The following is a 19,733-nucleotide window of genomic DNA, read 5'->3' as shown; positions in this document are numbered from 1 at the left end:
CGAACAAGTAAACTGTAAAATCGATCTCGTTGCTATACAACAAGCAATTTCATTATTATTGTGATAAATTAAAAAAAATGTTTTCAAAAAAAATAAAAGCGAATGTTGTTTTCTGCGTTTCTGAAAATGCTGCACTATGTAATATGAATTTAAATTTAAACGTGCGAGCAATATAATAGCTGTAATAGGAAGCAATATTTTGTGAGAATGATATCATGTATTTTACACCAGTGGGCTTCTAGCAATTCGAATCAAATAAATAAACGAATAAATATTCAGAAAGCGATGGCATCATGAGAGGTCCCGAAGTGCATCCATAAAACATGGTCGTTCTCGACGGAGGAAAACAGAAGACGAAAGAGGGATTCAACGATTCTTCTTTCTAAAGAAACCGCGCATCTTCTTGTTTTTCCGCAGAAGGGAAACTCTTAGATGAGCAAGGGATCGTTTTCAGGAAGGGTATGAAAGTATGTGGTAGCGTGTGAGGAAAAAGAAAGCAAAAGCGGTCTTTGAAAAACGATGCGTCGCATGGGTGTTCGTCTTGCCACAGAGTTGAAATGACCTCGGTCAATGTCGGAGGTCGTTGCCCGACGTCGCGGTAGACGCGAGTATTGCTTTTCCTTGCGTAAATGCAATTAAAAGTCGCCGCATCTGACAATTTATGATTTAGCATTTTCACAAGTTTTCAAATTATAATTCTACAGACTGTAGGTATCAAGACGAAATCAAAATTTATTTGAATATCAACATAGAACTTGTTAATCAATTGTCTCTTATAATTTTAGATTTAAGGAGGTAAGATAAATATTTCAAAATAATAAAAAAAAAATATGAAGAAATTGCAGATCGTTCTAGATCTTATTGAAAAGAAAATTTACAAATTTAATGACGCTTTATCTTCTGAATTAAAAGTTATTTCAATAAAAAGTGATATTTTTTTTTAATCTATCCTCTAACAAAAATATATGGAAATGTATTATAAAATAGTGACAAAAATCTTCATTTTTTAATATTAAGTTTAAATATTCAAAAATTACTTTAAATATTCAAAATGACTTTATTGCAATGCAGAAATTATTTAAAAAATTTATTTGTTTCAAATTTTTGTAACTAATTGATAAATCACAATAAAATTTTGCATAAGTCATTTTGAATACATAAAATATTTATTCAAAAATATTTAGATTTTTATTATTTTGTAAATTTTAGTTTATATCATATTAAGAAGTAATAAATAAAGTAAATAAACTATAAAAATGTATTGTTCAATAAAAATAGAATATTATAAGTATAACTTTCATATATACATAAATTGTTTAAAGTATAAATATTAATATGAACGTGCTATATATGTCTATCTATCTTTTTTAAAATAAATAAAAAATCTAATAAGATAAAATAAAGTAATAATTACTAAATATACTAAAAGTATAAGTATTTATCTAATATATATATCATTTCATAAAAAAGTTGTTTCAAAAATATTACATATAAATATAATCTGTACAAAGTTAATTATTAAAACAAGAATAAAAAAATTAAATGTACCTGGCTATAACTTATGAATGTGCACATATGTAACTATCTAATTTAATATAAAGTATATCTGTTGACATGAGTCATTCTGTTCGAATGTGTAAGTACGTATGGCTGAAGAGTGCTTGCAATTCCATCACTAGACTAACAAAATGTCCAAATATTGATATAACACGAGATGCGTACAAGTGCTGTTTCATCGAGACCAGCGACTTATTCATTATCCCAAAGAGCAGACTATTGTAGTTCAAATAGCAAAAGAACAATTCACGTTAATAAATACTAGCAATACTTTGGAATTGAGTTCTTTCAAATGTTTCTCGAAAGCGGAAATGGCAAACCTTTATTTCGAAATACTTTTATTTCAAAATTTCTAACGGTTAAATCGGCTCTTTCATTATTCGCATCGCGTTCTCGAGCGTTCTGTCCGATACAATCAATTTGCCGACAAAAAATATATCCCAAGAAGGAAGTTCAACGCCACCATTTCATTCTCGCGTCTCATTTTTTTCCTCCTCGATCCCGATGCACGCTTCGCTTCCCATTAATTTGCGCCACATTTCTTTCGTGTAATTGAGTCGCATACCGATTCACAAGTGCTTTTAGGCACGAGTGCCCCTCCGCATTTTTGAGTGGATCATTCTTTTTTTGTTCGACAAACGGTGAATGAACCAGTTAATGCCCGCTGCAGTTTCGGCGAGTACCGTCGGCATGAAACATCGATTTCCGAAATTAACATCGAAGCGGATACGTATAGGATTAATTTAAATGCAGACCGGCATTTCGAAATATGTAGGTACGGTTTCACGTTTTGCATGATACCGTAATATTCCCAGGGGGAATTAACTCCCAAACAATCTATCGCGATCAATTGGAAACCAGAAAAGCAATCTCTATTAAACGCGGAAAAAATTTGACTAAGAAAAATCGTTAATTCATTAAATATGGTTAAATAATTCGCGTAATTCGCTACTCAAGGAACACACAAAAGTCAACAAAAAAAAATCAAAATGTTTATTATAATTTTTAACGTCAATAAACGTTCAAATTTTATAACAAAAAATCATCATTTTGACTTTCGTGACATTAAAATAAATCATTTTTACTTTCTCTTGACTTAATGTGTTCCTTAGGTATAAAATCGCAAGTTCGCTATATTAAAGCATATATGCAGTTCATTGTACACAGAATCCATGCGTCAGCACTTTCGATTGAAATTATCTGTCGTCAAAGTGACGAACGATCTCGTCGAATCGATCCTTCATCTCGCCCGGACGCTTCTATATCTTAGCTAGACAATTCGCAGAGGGAATTCCTGCGTCGCATGAATGATTGGCGCCGATGAGGACAGATCCCTGAGCGCCTCTTTGCCTTCGCGAGAGTGCAGTTTGCCTTGCGAATTCACAAGCTAGACGCGCCAGGAATTGCATTTAGCAATGCCAAAAGGAATGAATCCATTGGAGCATCAATTATCCTTGTCCGCGCTCATCTCGCAGTCCTCGACTGCACTTATATATACGGAGGAAAAATGAAATATTTCCAATTATGCAAATGCAAGTCGAGCGAGGAATCGACGATCCACTTTGTCCGTGAAACGAGTCTACCGTCTGTCAGAACGGAGCGGAAACTTCGATCAAAAAGAAGAGATGTCTCAGATTTTTTATTGCTAACAATTATTCTGTTAAGATGCTATTAATAAAAATTACGTTGGTATGGCAGACTTCACATAAAAAGCACAAAGTTTTATCAGACCTTGTATTCGTGTCACAAAGCGATTTATCACTTCATTTCACGTTCATTTCTTTAGCCTTTATTACGAAAGATATAGCAGATAATAATCGTGTTAACGCAAGGAAAAAAGGACTTAATTAAACACATTTTGCTCTTGTTCCAGAGACATTGCACGCGTTTGCTCCTTTTTTCCTATCAAACTTCATTAACAATGATTACCGTATCTTCTCGCTCTTGGAATTACTGTGCAGCCAATGAAAAAATAAATATAACCCGGAGCTGACAACCTACATAATTGGAATATTACGATAGCCGAGGATTAAGTTGAGCGTTAGTTACTGAAGATATCCTTCAATGAGGTAGAAAATGGTGTTGCACACAGAACTAATTCAGTTCAGGTTCAGGTGCAAAGTATTGATGTTGATTATCACTCGACGCTCACGGCATTCGAGTTAAATTCGATTTGCTCGATTTGATCGTTAATTAGAAAATTGTTTTCAATTAACAAATCCCATCCGCCATCTGTGTATGGCGTGCAAATCGCAGCGTGTCTATCCTGTTTCTCGTTTTTTTTCCCGCTCCGTGCTGCTTAAAATAGCTGTAGAATTTTCACGGGGCTTCGCACGTTCACGTTGCGAACTTGTATACATACAAAGAACATCCTGCAGGAATTACGAGGGGATATAAAGCGAGTTTAAATTTAAACGTTGACGCCTCTAACGTCGCCTCGTTCGCGTTCACGCGACGCGATTGCGAACTCGACTAGATCATGAAAAAGCAAGTCTCTATGTTAAAAAATCTTTGAGAGAAAACAGCTCGATATTTTAAATCATCAAACACTTTTATTTATTCAATAAAAATAGTGAATTCAAATATATTTTAAATAAATTATAAATAAAACTTTGAATAATTCATGCCAATGTTTTCCTTTTATTCTTGAATTTTATATAGTATAGAAAATCTATAATATACACTGAGAAAAAATATACTGGAAAAACAGGAAAATTTTCATAATTTTAGTAAATCATGTATTTGCATGGGTATACAACTGTGTGAACAAATTATGTATTTTTAATTTTTAAAAATATGTTCACAAGAAATTATACGTATTTATTTGAAAAATTCTCTTACAAAGAAAATCATTCATTAATTAGCAAGATATTTACATACAGTCAAAAATTATTAAAATTTAATTGTTTTTTAATTATTTTTTAAATTATTTAAAAATTTTTTTTTAATTAATGATTTTCCAATAATATTTATTCATTTCAAACCAATGATTTTGCTATTAAATAAATTATTTTTAATTCGTAATAACTATTTTATTACAAAATAGTTAATATGTACTAAATTATTACTTTTTGCCATTTACTGACTTGAAATATAAAAATGAGAAAGTATAAAGTTAAAACAAATGTGTGCAAGTCTTTGGATTTCTATATCCTATCAATTAACAGGCTGAAAAATTTTTCGCATGATAAAAATGCACAAATGAAATAGCGGACAAGACATATTTCATATAAAATTATGAATATTTATGTTTATGAATATTTATATATGTTTATACATATTTATATATATTCATTCAACATCTTTCCTGGCATGCAATTACTGATTTAAAAATAGTATGTAGTTTATTCATAAAAAATTTTATCTTCTAATTAAAAGATATTGCAAGAAAAAATTTGTTTCTCACTCTGCTCTTTAATAAACTACATACTATTTTTAAATCAGTAATTGCATGCCAGGAAAGATGTTGAAGTTTTGGAGAACAGAAGACAATTTTGGAAAATAAAATGAGAAGAAATTTTGCTCCTTCAATTTTGCTCCTTCAATTTATATAAGCAGTTGATAGATGTTCTACAAAAAAAAAGTAGTATGACATTTCTTCCATTAGTAACATGCACATATCTTGCATTATATAATTACGATTCCATTGCTTTCAAAGCGTCTACTCATGGCTACTCAACAGCATCTTTTCATCGACACTGTGACAACGTTTGCCCGACGTATATGATAGTGTTGATAAGTACAAAATTTTCTTCAAAATTTTTTATACTAGTTACAAAATTCTATTACATCTCGAGGAGATATGCGGAGGATCCAGCGATGTTCCATGAGATAAAACTAACTCGAAGGCGCACTACATCGCCATCGATTCGAAAAAGAGTTTCCTTTTCACGTTGACAAATAATCAAGATGACCACCGACAAAGTTCGACATCGTGAAGAAATCATTTGCTATCTGTTATCATCCGGAGTAAGAACTATGTTGATTTTTCAGAAGATCGAGTTCTTAAGGTTAATTTAATTTAATATAATCTATTTTACAGCATAGGGATCTTTGGTGCCGGGGCTGATTTGCTTATAGCAAGCAACTGCAATGTTAACAAGAAAAGCTACAACAATCTCCCACATAGTTACGGCGGAGATCATCTAATCAGTTGTTTATGGAAAGATTATCATTTCTCGGTAATCGACTATGAGGTTTTCATCCCAAGTTATCCTGCTCCGAAATCCAATTATTAAATAAGTTACCGTGATGAACTCATTTGCATATATATCGCTTTTCTCGTAAAAAATATTTGCATTATAGTGATTTACTCCCCATTTGTGGAAATTATTTCATATTTTACGCTGAAAATATTGTAGTTACAAAAAATATGGCGATCTATCGTCTGACAATCACGTTAAATAGTTATATTTGTAAATTTGGCTTAGCAATCGTATATTCTCATGGATTTTTGCCATGAATTCAAGTATATATCATCAAAATATGAGATTCAATTCTTTATATTGATTTTAGGGACAAGATTGTAATATTTCAACAAAGTAATGTTACATTCCTTTTACGAAATTAAACAGTATTAAAAAATTTTTATCATTCTTTTGGTTCAATATTATTAATATGTGTTTAAAAAATACTTCTGTATATATATATATATTAGGTGTTGGAATTAATTCGTAGCGTTTTACAAGTGATGGGAAGTACTTTCATTAATGTATTTTTTAATGCTCATGTGAAATAAATAACATTCTTTCATTAAAAAACGCTACGAATTAATTCCAACACCTAATATATATATTATAATAACATAATATCAAATAATTTTCTATCTTTTATTAACACTCAATAATTGTTTATCTAGGAGAAAAATATCACTACTTTGAGTATTCACTTTTAATATTTACTTGAGTAAATTTCATAGAAAAAAATGTTTATTGCTTAAATTAAAAGAATAGATGTTTTATATAAACGGATTATATTATTACATAATATCTACATTAGTATAATACAAATAGGTACTAGTCCCGGACCCATTTCCACAAAATATGCTGATCATTTATTTACAGATTACCCTCATTGCTGTCTAATGACGTATACGAGATGTTTTATATATTATAGATACGTTTGACTGACATATTGAGATAAATACAATAAGCATATTCGGAATAAAACGATTTCTTATAAATGCTGATACATTACTGGCTTTTATTTACAGCTGAACAAAGCGCCCTTATTAGATTTATTTATATTTATTTGTCTACATTATTTATTTGCAATAAAACTTAAAAATACTGTATATTTGCTGTATATATATATATGATATTGCTGTGTATACAATTTCCTAATTTTTTTATAATACTAACGTAGACGAATTAATCCCATTAAACATCAGTTCGCTACATGTTTATAGGCGATGTCACGAAAAACCATATCCATAATGCGACGGTAGACGAGTAGAAACTGTTGGAGGAATTTGAAAAAGACGTAGCATGCCTTAAAATTGAATCTGAAACTTTGATATACGTAGTTGATTACATCGCACATCTCAATTTCGCTATTCACTTAGTCACCTTAGTTTACCCATTGTGAAAATGCAGCCTCTCGATGAGCATTGGTTATCATGCTTATCAAGAGCATTATTAACTGTATTTACTTGTCTTTCCAAACTGTTGTCAAAAAATCATGAAAGAGGAATTTCTTAAATTTCATGGCAAAGGACTAAAGAATCTGGAATATTCGACAAGGTCACGGATTGAATCATTCCAAGAATAAATAGATTTATTTCCATGGCCAATAAATCATTATTTAGTGAGAACTAGGACTTATAACCGATTACGGAATATAAATTTAAAAAAGGGCAAAATTGTTTAAAAGTAAAGAAAAATAAAGGGAAAAATCTAAAATTAAAACTTTTGTATTAAAATTGCGTTACAATAAAATATTATAAAAAATGTTATAATTAATTAAAAATGTTAATTAGTATAATTTAAATATGTTAAAATTAAATTTAATATTAGGTGTTGGAATTAATTCGTAGCGTTTTTTAATGAAAGAATGTTATTTATTTCACATGAGCATTAAAAAATACATTAATGAAAGTACTTCCCATCACTTGTAAAACGCTACGAATTAATTCCAACACCTAATATATTAAATTAAATATATAATTAAATAAATTATTATTATTTAATTTAAATAAAAAATAATAATTAAAATAAATAAACAATAAAAAAAAATTAAATAATTTAAATCAAATAATTCAATAACTTTAATTTAAATAATTTATTAGATTTCTTATTTAACAATTTGTTTAATTGAAATATGATCTTTCCGTTTCAAATCGCATAAATCTATTTTAAAATTAGTGGCATGCCTGTCAGTACCTATTCTGATGTTGAAAACAAGATTTTTCTATCCCTAAATCTACTATTAACAGTCGGATTCTGTCAGAATCATATGGACTTGTAGATAGATTTAAGTAAGTTATTTTTGTAACTATATTATCCCGGGATGCGCGAACGCAATCCCGGACTACCAAAAATTTTACGCCCGAGATATCCACATTAGGGATATTCGCAAGGGTCAGCTACAACCGAAGTGCAATGGAAGAGCCTCATCCTGGAGGAACCGCCTTACTGATCACGGTATCCTCGACGCCAGGTAAGTATGTTTTTCTAATTCCTTCGGGTCTTTTTATAGATCAAGGACAAGATCTTTAATACGAGAAAGATTTCCATATGTTGCGCTACGTAGCGTTAAGTATTCGAACTAATGTCTGTACCACACACACACACACACACACACACACACACACACACACACACACACACACACACACACACACACACACACATAAACAGAGGGATGGTACTGCATAATTCTATGGAGTAGAAAGCCATGAATGGTAAATAACGGATCTTGCAAGAAGGGGCTTTTAGAGAATTAAAAGAAATATTCGAGAGTGTTAAAAGAAATTAAGTTAAAAAAACTGTATAAACATACTGTGAAAAAATATTATACATATATAAAATATTATACATATATAATTATAAATAAATAAAAATTAGACCGGTAAGAATAAATAAAATAAGAGATAGAATCTTATTCTTGGACGAATTTTATGGCCAATTTAATTGGAAGAACTAGTTCGCATTGGTGCATATTAAAGCTGTTGTACACTGATTTAATTTGAATATAAAAGTGAAATGCAAATATTTCAAATTATAAAATACGTATTTTACCTATAATAGTACAATAAAATATATCGAGTATTTCAGGATTTAATTGATTATCATGTATAAACATATCTTTATGTTATTTTGTGTACAACGACTTTAATGTGTACCAGTGCGCACTGAGTGCGCCCAATCGAATTCGCTATTAGTGCTTATATGTATGTATAGAATAATTAAGAAAGTTGTGGCAATCATGGCATATAGAATGGATTGCTCTCTGTGTCATAGATCCGGGTTCAAATTCACTCACAACACATATGTACCAGATGATTTTATTTAAAATAAAATCATTACCTCTTAGAAGACAATGTAGCAAAGGGAGTATCTTTGCCACAAATGAGTATTCAGTTGTATTACGTAATTTGAATGTGTACCAGTCTATTATTGTAGATCAACAAATATTTTGCATTTGCTTTGTTCTTGTATTTATGTACTGGTTAAATTGAAACAAATTTTTTATATCTAATAACTTTTTAAGAATTTTTTATACTCTAAATTTATGAAGATATTTGAAAAATATCATAAACATCTTTAAATTTTATTAATTTTCTTCAGGAATTATAGAATAAACAATTTTAGAATATTTCTTAAAATTCATATATAAAGAATTTTAGAAAAATGTAGATTTTTTTCAGCATTTCTGAAACATGTTTCAATTTATACAAAAAAATTTAAGAAATGTTTTAAAAAGTTATCAAATTATATAGAAATTTTAGAAAATATATGGAAAATTTAAAAAAAAATTTCTTTGTGTATTTTTAAAAGTTTTTGTAATATTCATTTTTATTATGATATTAAAATATATAAATGTATACATATTTGAACTTTCGTTTCTTAGAAAAAAGAAAAACTTAGGGAAAAGGTAATAATATGGTATATGGAGAGCTTAAAAAAGGTGAAAAAATTAACGCTCGCGCTATCTGGAATGGACGCAACTGATGCTGAAGGAAGAAATGGCTCGGTAAAATATTCAAACCGGTGAATAAATCGCCGATGGCAAGGCCGCGGACTAACGGCCGCCAGTCTGGCGTCAATAATTGCAACGCGCGGGCGAGGATAATCGACACGCATCGCGAGCGTAACCGCGAACTTCCCTACAAAACCAAAGCAGCATCATTCTCTCGGAAAATTAAAGTTTTACGTATCTGATGAGAAAGATTCCAGAATTAAGAATATTGCAAATTATTAATACCAGATTTATATAATCGTGAGTGAGAAATTTTTGTCATTATGAGAAATATGTGAGATGTATAAAATTATGAAAACATAGAAATAGAAATGAATTATGATTTGATAAAAGTTTTCCATTCATTTTTTGACATCCTTTAATTGAAGTTAGGCGCAAAGATGCGATGGAAAATGTCATCTGTGTTATGTAGTTAGATTAAAATTTAATTTGATACAAAAATCGAATAAATTTCTCTCGATTGCTCTCGATTGTAATGGGAAAAAAAAAAACTGTAAAATGTTATTATGTATAACACTCAATACGTAACTGAAACGAGAATAAAAAGGTTATTATATTTGATCAATTTTTCCTAACAAGAAAAAAATGCTTGAAAAATATGCAGTATTGTGCTGGTAATATATATAATTTATAAAAATGTATGTAACCATATGAAATTTTATTTATCTTAGCATTTTTTTAAATTACAACAGGTCGATTAAGAAACATGCAAATTTTGATGGGATGAATTGGAAATGTCAAGACAATGTCACAATCCAAAGTGCATTGGAAGTAAAAAGAAATTGACGTAAGAAATTATATATAAGTTGCCCGAATAATAATATAATAAATTATAATTATGAAATTTAATTATGTAATAATGCGTTCAAAATGTCCAATTTTATTTTTGTATATTTTCTCTTTTTTTTAAAATATAAATAAAAATAAATTTCAATTTTTTGTTATCCTGTCCCATCTGTATCAAACATGTATATAAATTTGTTCATTCTTTTTTTTAATGCATCTCATTATTTTTAAAGTGGACTACATCTTGCCTTTATTTTTTCTTAAAAGGCAAGATGTAGTTCATTTTAAGAATAATGAGATGCATTAAAAAAAAGAATGAACAGATACATTCATATACATGTTTATTGCACTATTGTTCGCAAAAATGTGTGTGTGTGTGTGTGTGTGTGTACACATATATGTGTGAATATAAAAATGTATCTACAATATATAAATGCATGTGAATGTTTCCATATATTAAGTTCGGATCTATGGGTTCGTTAAACCCAATTGACTGTGTGGATCAGTCATCTCTGTGGGAGAAAATGTCTCTCTCGTAAGCTTGTCACAAATCGCAGCATCTCGTAAGGATCCTAGTCATTTCGCGAAAAAGCAGACAGTTGCAATCGAATTCTTTAGGAAATGCTGCGTCACCAAGCAGGATCTCCATGAAATGTAGCGTTTTACGATAAGGTTGTGGCGTGTACACAGTTTAACTTCGCGCTGTGCACATGCCTGGAAAGTATTTTCTTTACCGCTGATAGCAGCCGTAAATACAAAAACAAAGAAAAAGATCCGAGACCGCCATCAACGTCACGTCGAAGTTCTTCAGACAATTCTACGTCGCGAAATAAAAGAGCACAAAAGCTGAAGTCAAAGCGATCCAAAGACAACTCAAAGAATTCATTTAACGAATCGAGAGATTACAAAAAGTATTAAATGATTTATGCCTATTACTAATTTTTCTAAAATATGTGATAAGTTATGTGGTAAATTAAGAAATTTTAGCTAATTTATACTTTTCGATAAATATTTATATAACATTTTAGATAAATATTAATACAATGTAGATCAGATCCTTTCAGTAAAATTTTATTTATAAATCGAAATTAGAATTTTATTTATTTTTATTAATTTTATTTATATAAATTTCATTAATTTGAAATTTCTTTTAGCAAAAAACGCCAAGCCTCGCAGTCAACCTCTAAAAATTCAACTTGGACATATTTATTACAGAAGTTACGGTGAGATGTAGGATAAATTCAATATTCAATAATATTTCGAAGTCTTCCTTCTTTACATGAAATAATTTCAACCTTGCATTCTTGTAAATCCTTTCTTCCTGTCAGCTTACTGACTCAATCAGATTCCTTTCTACACTAAAATAACAGTACAGATATTAGTATCTTGGTATATTAATACTTTATCTAATACTGTTAGGCAATATTAATATTAAAAATAAAAAAATGTAAAAATAACAAAATGAAATACAGAAATGTTTTCAAAAATATCAGCAAAAAATTATATTTTAAGCTTAGCGATTACATTTATCACTCATACTCATATATATATATATATATATATATAGTATAAATGTATATATATATATAGAGTGATAAATGTAATCGCTTTATATATGTATGTATATATATATATATATATATATATATATATATATATATACATACACATATAAAGAAGTTAAACGAATTGAATGCATCCACGTTGAATAAGCCAATGGTTTTATCGCATTTATCTGAATTTTGTACAGCACGACGAACACATTCAGACAAGTTTCCGGCAATTCTCGGTATTGTAAAAAGCAAATATGTACCTGTCGCAAAGGTAACAAAAAAACATTTAAAAAATTCTTTAAACTTGACGTGTCAGAGGATTCGCATTGTTCACCCGTGAATTTTTGGCAGAGCACCGCGTTGCTCAGAGCAGAAATTCGCACGAAAATTCGCGGAGCACGGATCCTGTGAAGAGGAACAAGAAGCGGAGGAAAAGATCGCGTCGTCGGCATAAAAAGACTTCGAAAAGAGAAAGCAATCGACCGAGACGTGACTGTTTCGTGACGCTTTGCGCCTGTTTGCGAGGTTGCAGATTGGATGAGCTAAGAGCTTGCAAATGCACGTCGTCTCATGGAATTCCTTCGCATTGCGAGTGCTGTTCTGTTAAAGTTAATCGTTAATCTATTAAATTAATTAAATAATATAAAAATCGCATTGTATTCCAAATGAATAACAATTTTTAATTATCTTTTATAGAGTAACTTTATTACACATTTGAGAATTTTTTTTCGATAAATACGAGATATTTTTTTAATTAGAAATTAAAAATTAATATTAAAAAATAATTTTTATTTTATGGAAGGATATATTATCCAATAAGACATTTGATATAGAAAAGAAAGGAAATATAAATTAAACATAAAAATATCAAAAATTACATTGCTGCGAATCATCGACTTTTTATAGGGCGAACATAAAGAGAAGAAACGTATACGAGTAACATATAAAAACACATCAAAGAATGACACACAAGTGGATAGATATACTATAAGCCCATCGACCAGCAAGAGGAAATCTGCATTTAAACATTCACGCGAATTATCGGCAGCAAAACCAAAGTTAGCACATTCATATTTCTTATATAACGAGATAACGTTTCATTAACGACTTCTGTTTGATTATCGACATTTACAGTGAAGAACAGAGCGTGATTATTAGAGGATTAGACACTGTTCGCAGAGGAATTGACAGATTTAGTGCTTTCGTAATTAGATGGTTGACGAGACAACAGTAATTTAGTAGTTTTGGATTGGTATTCCAATTATAGTTAAATGTATTTATATACCTACATATTTTTACGCTTCTATGCGATATTGTACAAAATCATCTTTTATTCGTTTAACATGCAAATTCTACGAATCCATTTAATTTTATTGAATGTTACTAAGAATATATATATTTTTATATAAATTTTTAAAAATAAATAACATGATTTCATTGAAAACAATTGTAAAACCAACATTAATATTATTTATCTCATTGTTTCTTATATTGCAATGTTGCTATCTTTATAAAACATTTAAAAGGGAAAAAAATATATTTAAAATTGTATATATACATGATTGGTGACGAATACACACACACACACACACACACACACCACACCACACACCACACCCATGTGTGTGTGTGTGTATATGCATATGTGTGTATGTATATATATATATATATATATATACAGGGTAATTTTAACATATTTCATCACCCATCATGAGCAAGTAGAGTAAATCGAACTGAGTCGAAAAGTTCTCTACCATTTTGCAATTTTCGCAATAATTAACAAGATATTATTAAAAATTGCCAAATATTGGTCTTGAATAATTTTTTATTCAAATAAAAACTGCAAGAGACAAAAATCATTTATTTTCTTCTCATAAAGTTCTGAGAATTTTTTCAGAATTTTTTAATACCGTATTTTCTCATGTTGGTAAAAATAAGAAAATGCAGTACTAAAAAGTTGATAAAAAATTCTGAAAAAATTTTTAGAATTCTATAAGAAGAAAATAAATGATTTTTCTCTTTTGCAATCTTTCTATAAAGTTGATAGTTATTTGAGTAAAAAATTATTCAAGATCAATATTTGGCAATTTTTAGTAATTAATATCTCGTTAACTATTGCGTAAACTGCAAAATGGTAGATAACTTTTCGACTCAGTTCGATTCGCTCTACCTGCTCATGATGGGTGACGAAATATGTTAATCACTCTGTATACACACACGCGCGCGCGCGCACGCACGCACACACACACACACACACACACACACACACACACACACACACACACAAAATCATTTTCTTCATATTATTTAGTTTTTATTATAAAACTGGTTCCAAGTTTTGATATACTGAAAATATCAACTAGGATTTAATATTTTTAAAAGAATCAAATACCATTTCTCCTTTCGACAATTTATTCGACAATATTATTAAAGAATTCTCAAAAGAATTCACAAAGCAGTCCTTGTATGGAATTACATTAAAATGTATTTCGCGAATACATTAAAATGTAAATTCGAGGAAATAACCTGAGCTGAATCGAGAATTGTTAATTGGGTATTGAGTATATGTATATGTTATGTTTCAATATATTAGGCTTGTTCTTTTTCTATACCTCAAAACTTCATTGCACTTCTTGCATAATTCATCACATCTTTTATTTTTTTTTCTGAAAAGAAAAAGAAAAATGAACATATAAGAAGTTTAATCCTGAGATATGGAAAAAGGATAAACCTATTGTTGTCTAATATACATTACACAAAAGTAACAATGTCTGTGTTTTATATGTGTTGAACTATCTTCCTATATAACAATTTGAGACAAAGATGATATACAAAATTCGCCACAACTGTTTCAACATAATCTATGTACTATCTATTATGAGAGGTCCATTTATAAATATTCCACATACAATTGCCAAAGGCAGTGGTCATGAATGAGGTCAATTAATGTCATTATGTTATCATTTTGTTATATTACCTAAAACATATATTCCTTCATACTCACTCGTAACGTTCGACTAATCATTATTATTAGAATGTCGCGTATATTCATACACGCAAACGTATCGCGTTCTAGTGAAATGAAATAAAAAAATATTTTATGGATATATTCTACATGGGCACAATCTTTTCAAGAAGCGTCAAAAGCTTCAAACAATTTGCTTCGATGCGAAGTTCTGTGCAATTATCAGGCCGAGACGAAGGCTCGCTGAGAGTAAATTAAGCTATTATGTATATTACGTACGCATGAGAAATGAGTCTCAAAACACTGGAATGATCGGTCCCTAAAAAAAAAACACCGATCGCTATCATAGTCAGCACGTTATCGAGTCAAACGAGGCAACGCTCCTTTTACTCACATTACTCAAAAGCGCAAAACTCGAATGAATTAGGCTAAACGTGTGCAATAAGCGTTCGAGTTTGGCAAATTGGCGAGTAAATATCTTCTACCATGATATTATTATCTCCATGTCTCATCTCGAAGAGATATATAAACGAGGAAATGCAAATTTACCGCGTACTACGTCTACTAGTATTTCGTAATTGTTTTTCGATTTCAAATTGCCGTAGATCTGCTCTTTGCAGAAAATCTTGCCGTTCTAAATATCCATCCTTGCCTTTGTTATGAGTATTAAGTTCTTCCTCAATGTTTTCTTGTTTCTTAAAGTTGTCCCAATCTAATTTAGACTTTTCTAATGTACTAATTTTAGCCTTTTTTCCAATTTGTCCTAGAACCGAAGAGATGCCGCCTAATCCGACGCGCCTGATACCACCTCGTCCGCGTTCTTTGATCGCGGGAGATGTGGATTCTGATGGCTTCGTGGTGGAATTTTCGGCCGTTGAAAGAGATAATCGGGCCTCTGCTGAATCAACAGATACTTCCTTCTCGACCTTTACTTCTTCACCCGCAAATTCAAAAACCTTAGTTATCTTAACTTTTTCTTGGACTTTCGGCTTCTGGATCGGTGCTGATTTGTCATTCGATCTACTGATTGAATTCTGTGGCTTGGACTTTGATACAACAGCTGTAAAAAATATATAATGTGTTATTTAAATTTCTTTAGATATTGTATTAACCTCATTTAGATAAGATAATATACTTTTATTGACTCTTCTTCTAATGTAAAAGTCTATTCATTTTAACTGAACTTCTTCACCATTCATATTTCTTTTCTCTCCATATTGAAAAGAAAACGAGAAAAAATGAATAGTGCAAGAAATTCAGCTGAAAGAATATATCATAAATGGCATTAAGCCCAAAAAAATCTTCAAATCTTTAGAAATTGTGTTGTAGACATTATAGATATAATATATAATAATATATAATTTATTTTTTAAAATAAACGACTTAGGGCTGGTTCCACTTTTTGGTAAATTTTACCTGTGAGACAAATCTAGTAATCTGCGCATGTGATTGGGTAATCTTGCTACTTACCTAACAGGCAAAATTTATCAAAAGGTGGAACAACTGGGCCTTATTGGGCTGTTTAATGTAATAAAAAATTCTTCCTGTTACATATTATGTAATTATGTAAGGTAATTGTATGTAATATTTCATTGTATAATTTTGTACAAACCTGTATCCTTCATAAAATCAGCCCAAAGAGAATCTGCTCTCTTTTTTTCTTCTTCTTCAGTGAGTTCTTTTTTCTCTTTACATTCTTCTTCCTCTTTACTTTCTTCTTCTGATACTTTGGATTTTTCTAAAGTTCTTCTGCGCTTTGCCTTTTTACTCTTCCGATTCTTAGACCTCTTTGCACCTTTCTTTCTGGTTTCTCTTTTGTTTTCATCGTTTTCATCTTCTGGACCACTCTCAATATCACCTTCAGATTCTACTTCAGATACTGGATCACTGTCAGCACCATCAGGAACATAATCTTCATCATCTTCATCTGAATCAGAAGGCAACTGATGTTCTTCTGACATGTTTAAATATAGATTATTACAGAAGATAGCTGCAAATAGATGATAAAAGTATGTATTTATCTAAAAATATGCTATGTATTTATTACAATTCAATATACATATTTTCATTATGAGAAAACAATTTTATGAATGACATTTTTTGACAAAACTTACAAACATGTTTTATATTTTTTTATAAATATATTATGTTAATGATAAAATTAACATTTATAAGATACATAAAATCTTTACCATTTATTTTATTTTTTTTTTAATTTTATTTTTTATTTTTATTTCATAATTCTAAAATTATATTCATAGAATGTTAAATGCATGCCATAAATGGCAACTAATATTTAATTAACAATTAAATTTAAATAATTTACATTTTAATTATTTCATTATAAACTACATACAATATTTTATAAAAAATAAAAATTATAAACTTCTTTATATACTGATGTTTCTTTGTTCAATATTCAAACAAAGCCATCTTCGAGAACAAAGCGAATCGAAAAGCCTCGTTAATTAAAAATTCTATCAAATTACCGCATTTCTTCCTGTACTGTCAACGTCGTAAAACTTAACCTCTTCAATCAACGAAGGTAGATTTCTAAAGGAATTAAACGCGGTACATAATGCAATTTCGTGACTCACGTTCTTTTGAACGACGTGCCGTCAGTGCCAAAAATTCCGCGAGCGGACGTTGATTCGCCTTCCGGAAATGTCGTTATATCGAGATTGCAGCGGCGAATCCGGCGTTATCGTCGCCGCGTTCATGAATCGTCCTCGGCCCTTGGCGTAGACCTAAATCGATCTCACACGTACACGCACGGGCGTGGAAAGGCTGTCCAAAAAATCCGTGAGCAACAACTGGGGAAAAAGGGACCACAGTACTCCACGACACGCTCGACTCGATTCGACTTGACTAGTTGACTTCGCTCAACTCCGTCGCAAATACGCACGTCGCGCTATTCGGTACAATCAGCACCATCTTACAGCGAACCGAGAAGATACGACGTGAAGTTACCGCGATCACAGTCGCACCGGTCGCGCCGTTACGAATTGAACTTGTCAAATTTCTCTTAATCGAGATTAAAATTGAATTTTATATCAAAAAGTTTTCATCCAGTAGAAAAAAAGATTTTTTTGTTGGTTTTTTTAACAATATTTTTAAATGTTTTCTGATTAAAAGGAAGAATTTTTCATTGATTGTATAGATTCTTCCATTTATGTCCATTTCCATTAACGTAGATTAATTTTAATCTCGGTTCAATTTACTCTTTTTCTAATCTTTAGAATTAAAAAAAGACGAAAAGTAAGTTGAACCGAGAGTAAATATGTTGGTAGAAACGGGCATAAATCTTCTAAAAACTTCTAAAAATATAGTAAAAAAAGAATATAGAAGTTGTCAAATATCAATAAATTTTAAGGAACTATTTTTGTTCTTTTAAAAATATCTGTAATTCATAATACATCAAACTTTAAAATAGAATTTAAATTAGAACTTTATATATCTCATACATATATATTTTATGTATATTGTATATATAAAACATATAAGCGATATTTAATATTTATATTTTATACATGTACGTAATTTGGTAAACTTCTCAAACATTTTTCGTATTATATATTAGGTGTTGGAATTAATTCGTAGCGTTTTACAAGTGATGGGAAGTACTTTCATTAATGTATTTTTTAATGCTCATGTGAAATAAATAACATTCTTTCATTTAAAAACGCTACGAATTAATTCCAACACCTAATAAAATTATAAATAGAATTTTCTTTTGAATTCTAATAACGCAAATTATAGGTCACATCTATTAGACTCAAAATAAATTAATTTTATTCAAGTCATTCGCATATGCATTTAACTTTCATTAATTATTTCTATACATATATAATTCATATATGTAAGTTAAATTACAATAAAGGTAAAATTACAATAAAATAGTAAATGATTTGATAGAATATTTTTAAGATAAACAAGTAACATAATTTGATATAAAGGTAACATTTACTTTGTTTTCATGTTGTATTTGTACATTTAACTGAAGCTGCTTTCCTTTTAAGAAATACAGTTGACTCAAATGTTCTATATCTTAGCATTCAATGAATAAGATAGAATAATCAAAATTCATATATGTCAAGGGGCGATTCGAAGCGCGATAAACAATGCGCAATAATTGATTATATTAAGTATATACTTCGTATAATCGATTATTGTGCAATTGTTTACCACGCTGATTCAAAAAACGCTCCTTGACATGTACGAATTTTGATTGAAGCGTAAGGAATCCTACAATTTAATTTATTGTATCTTATTGATAGAATAATATATTTGTATCGACAGTATCTCTTAAAAGGAAAGCAGCTTAAATCCTAATTATATTTTAAGTACAATTGTAATTGTTATTATTGTTCTAGAGGATGAAGAAGAAAGATGTACAATATTATTATAATATCTATAAAATAATCCTTTGTATTTTCATCAAAAAAGGATCGATACTAAATCTTTCAAAGAATATTAATAAAAGATACTAAATCTGTCTACAACTTTTTTTACTTGAACTAGGTGTTAAGTACACCACTTTCACAATTTGTTACAAATCTTTTAAATGATTCCATGAGACAAGTTAGTGAGAAAAAGGTCGGAAAGTGTCAAATTGCCCTATTTTTTTCATGAATTTGTCGAGTAATAACTTAACGCCTTCTTCAGTATTCTAA

The 19,733-nt window shown here is 29.9% G+C and overlaps 2 protein-coding genes and 1 non-coding gene across 4 annotated transcripts in view; all 3 read right to left on the bottom strand.

Moving 5' to 3' along the window:
• Positions 1–19,733, bottom strand: part of p130CAS (Serine_rich_CAS and FAT-like_CAS_C domain-containing protein p130CAS) — a 241,731-nt gene that overhangs the window by 73,102 nt on the left and 148,896 nt on the right. The gene's annotated exons all lie outside the window — the stretch shown is intronic.
• LOC147910620 (U1 spliceosomal RNA) lies at positions 8,059–8,222 on the bottom strand. The gene has a single exon (XR_015544316.1). It is a non-coding gene; the product is annotated as a U1 spliceosomal RNA (small nuclear RNA).
• On the bottom strand, positions 14,490–18,036 carry Yeti (yeti). 2 transcript variants are annotated; one of them, XM_087402763.1, is made up of 3 exons: positions 17,550–18,036; positions 16,673–17,050; positions 14,490–16,120 (listed from the first exon to the last, which is right to left on the bottom strand). In XM_087402763.1, the coding sequence occupies exons 2-3, from the start codon at positions 17,019–17,021 to the stop codon at positions 15,606–15,608; spliced, it is 864 nt and encodes a 287-aa protein (XP_087258889.1). In that variant the 5' UTR covers positions 17,022–17,050; positions 17,550–18,036; the 3' UTR covers positions 14,490–15,605. The 2 variants fall into 2 exon arrangements, with proteins under 2 accessions (XP_087258889.1, XP_011050302.2); XM_011052000.2 differs by having other exon boundaries at positions 17,658–18,014.

Source organism: Acromyrmex echinatior, chromosome 2 (assembly GCF_024713525.1).
Source record: "Acromyrmex echinatior isolate Ae372 chromosome 2, ASM2471352v2, whole genome shotgun sequence".
Taxonomy (NCBI): domain Eukaryota; kingdom Metazoa; phylum Arthropoda; class Insecta; order Hymenoptera; family Formicidae; genus Acromyrmex; species Acromyrmex echinatior.
This window is presented reverse-complemented; position numbering and strand designations above follow the sequence as displayed.

Excerpts from the sequence above, each read along its gene's own strand:
- Yeti (XM_087402763.1), bottom strand. The coding sequence starts at position 17,021 with ATGTCAGAAGAACATCAGTTGCCTTCTGATTCAGATGAAGATGATGAA. Across the intron at positions 16,121-16,672 it reads TGATTTTATGAAGGATACAG|CTGTTGTATCAAAGTCCAAG; the intron begins GTTTGTACAAAA and ends TATTTTTTACAG.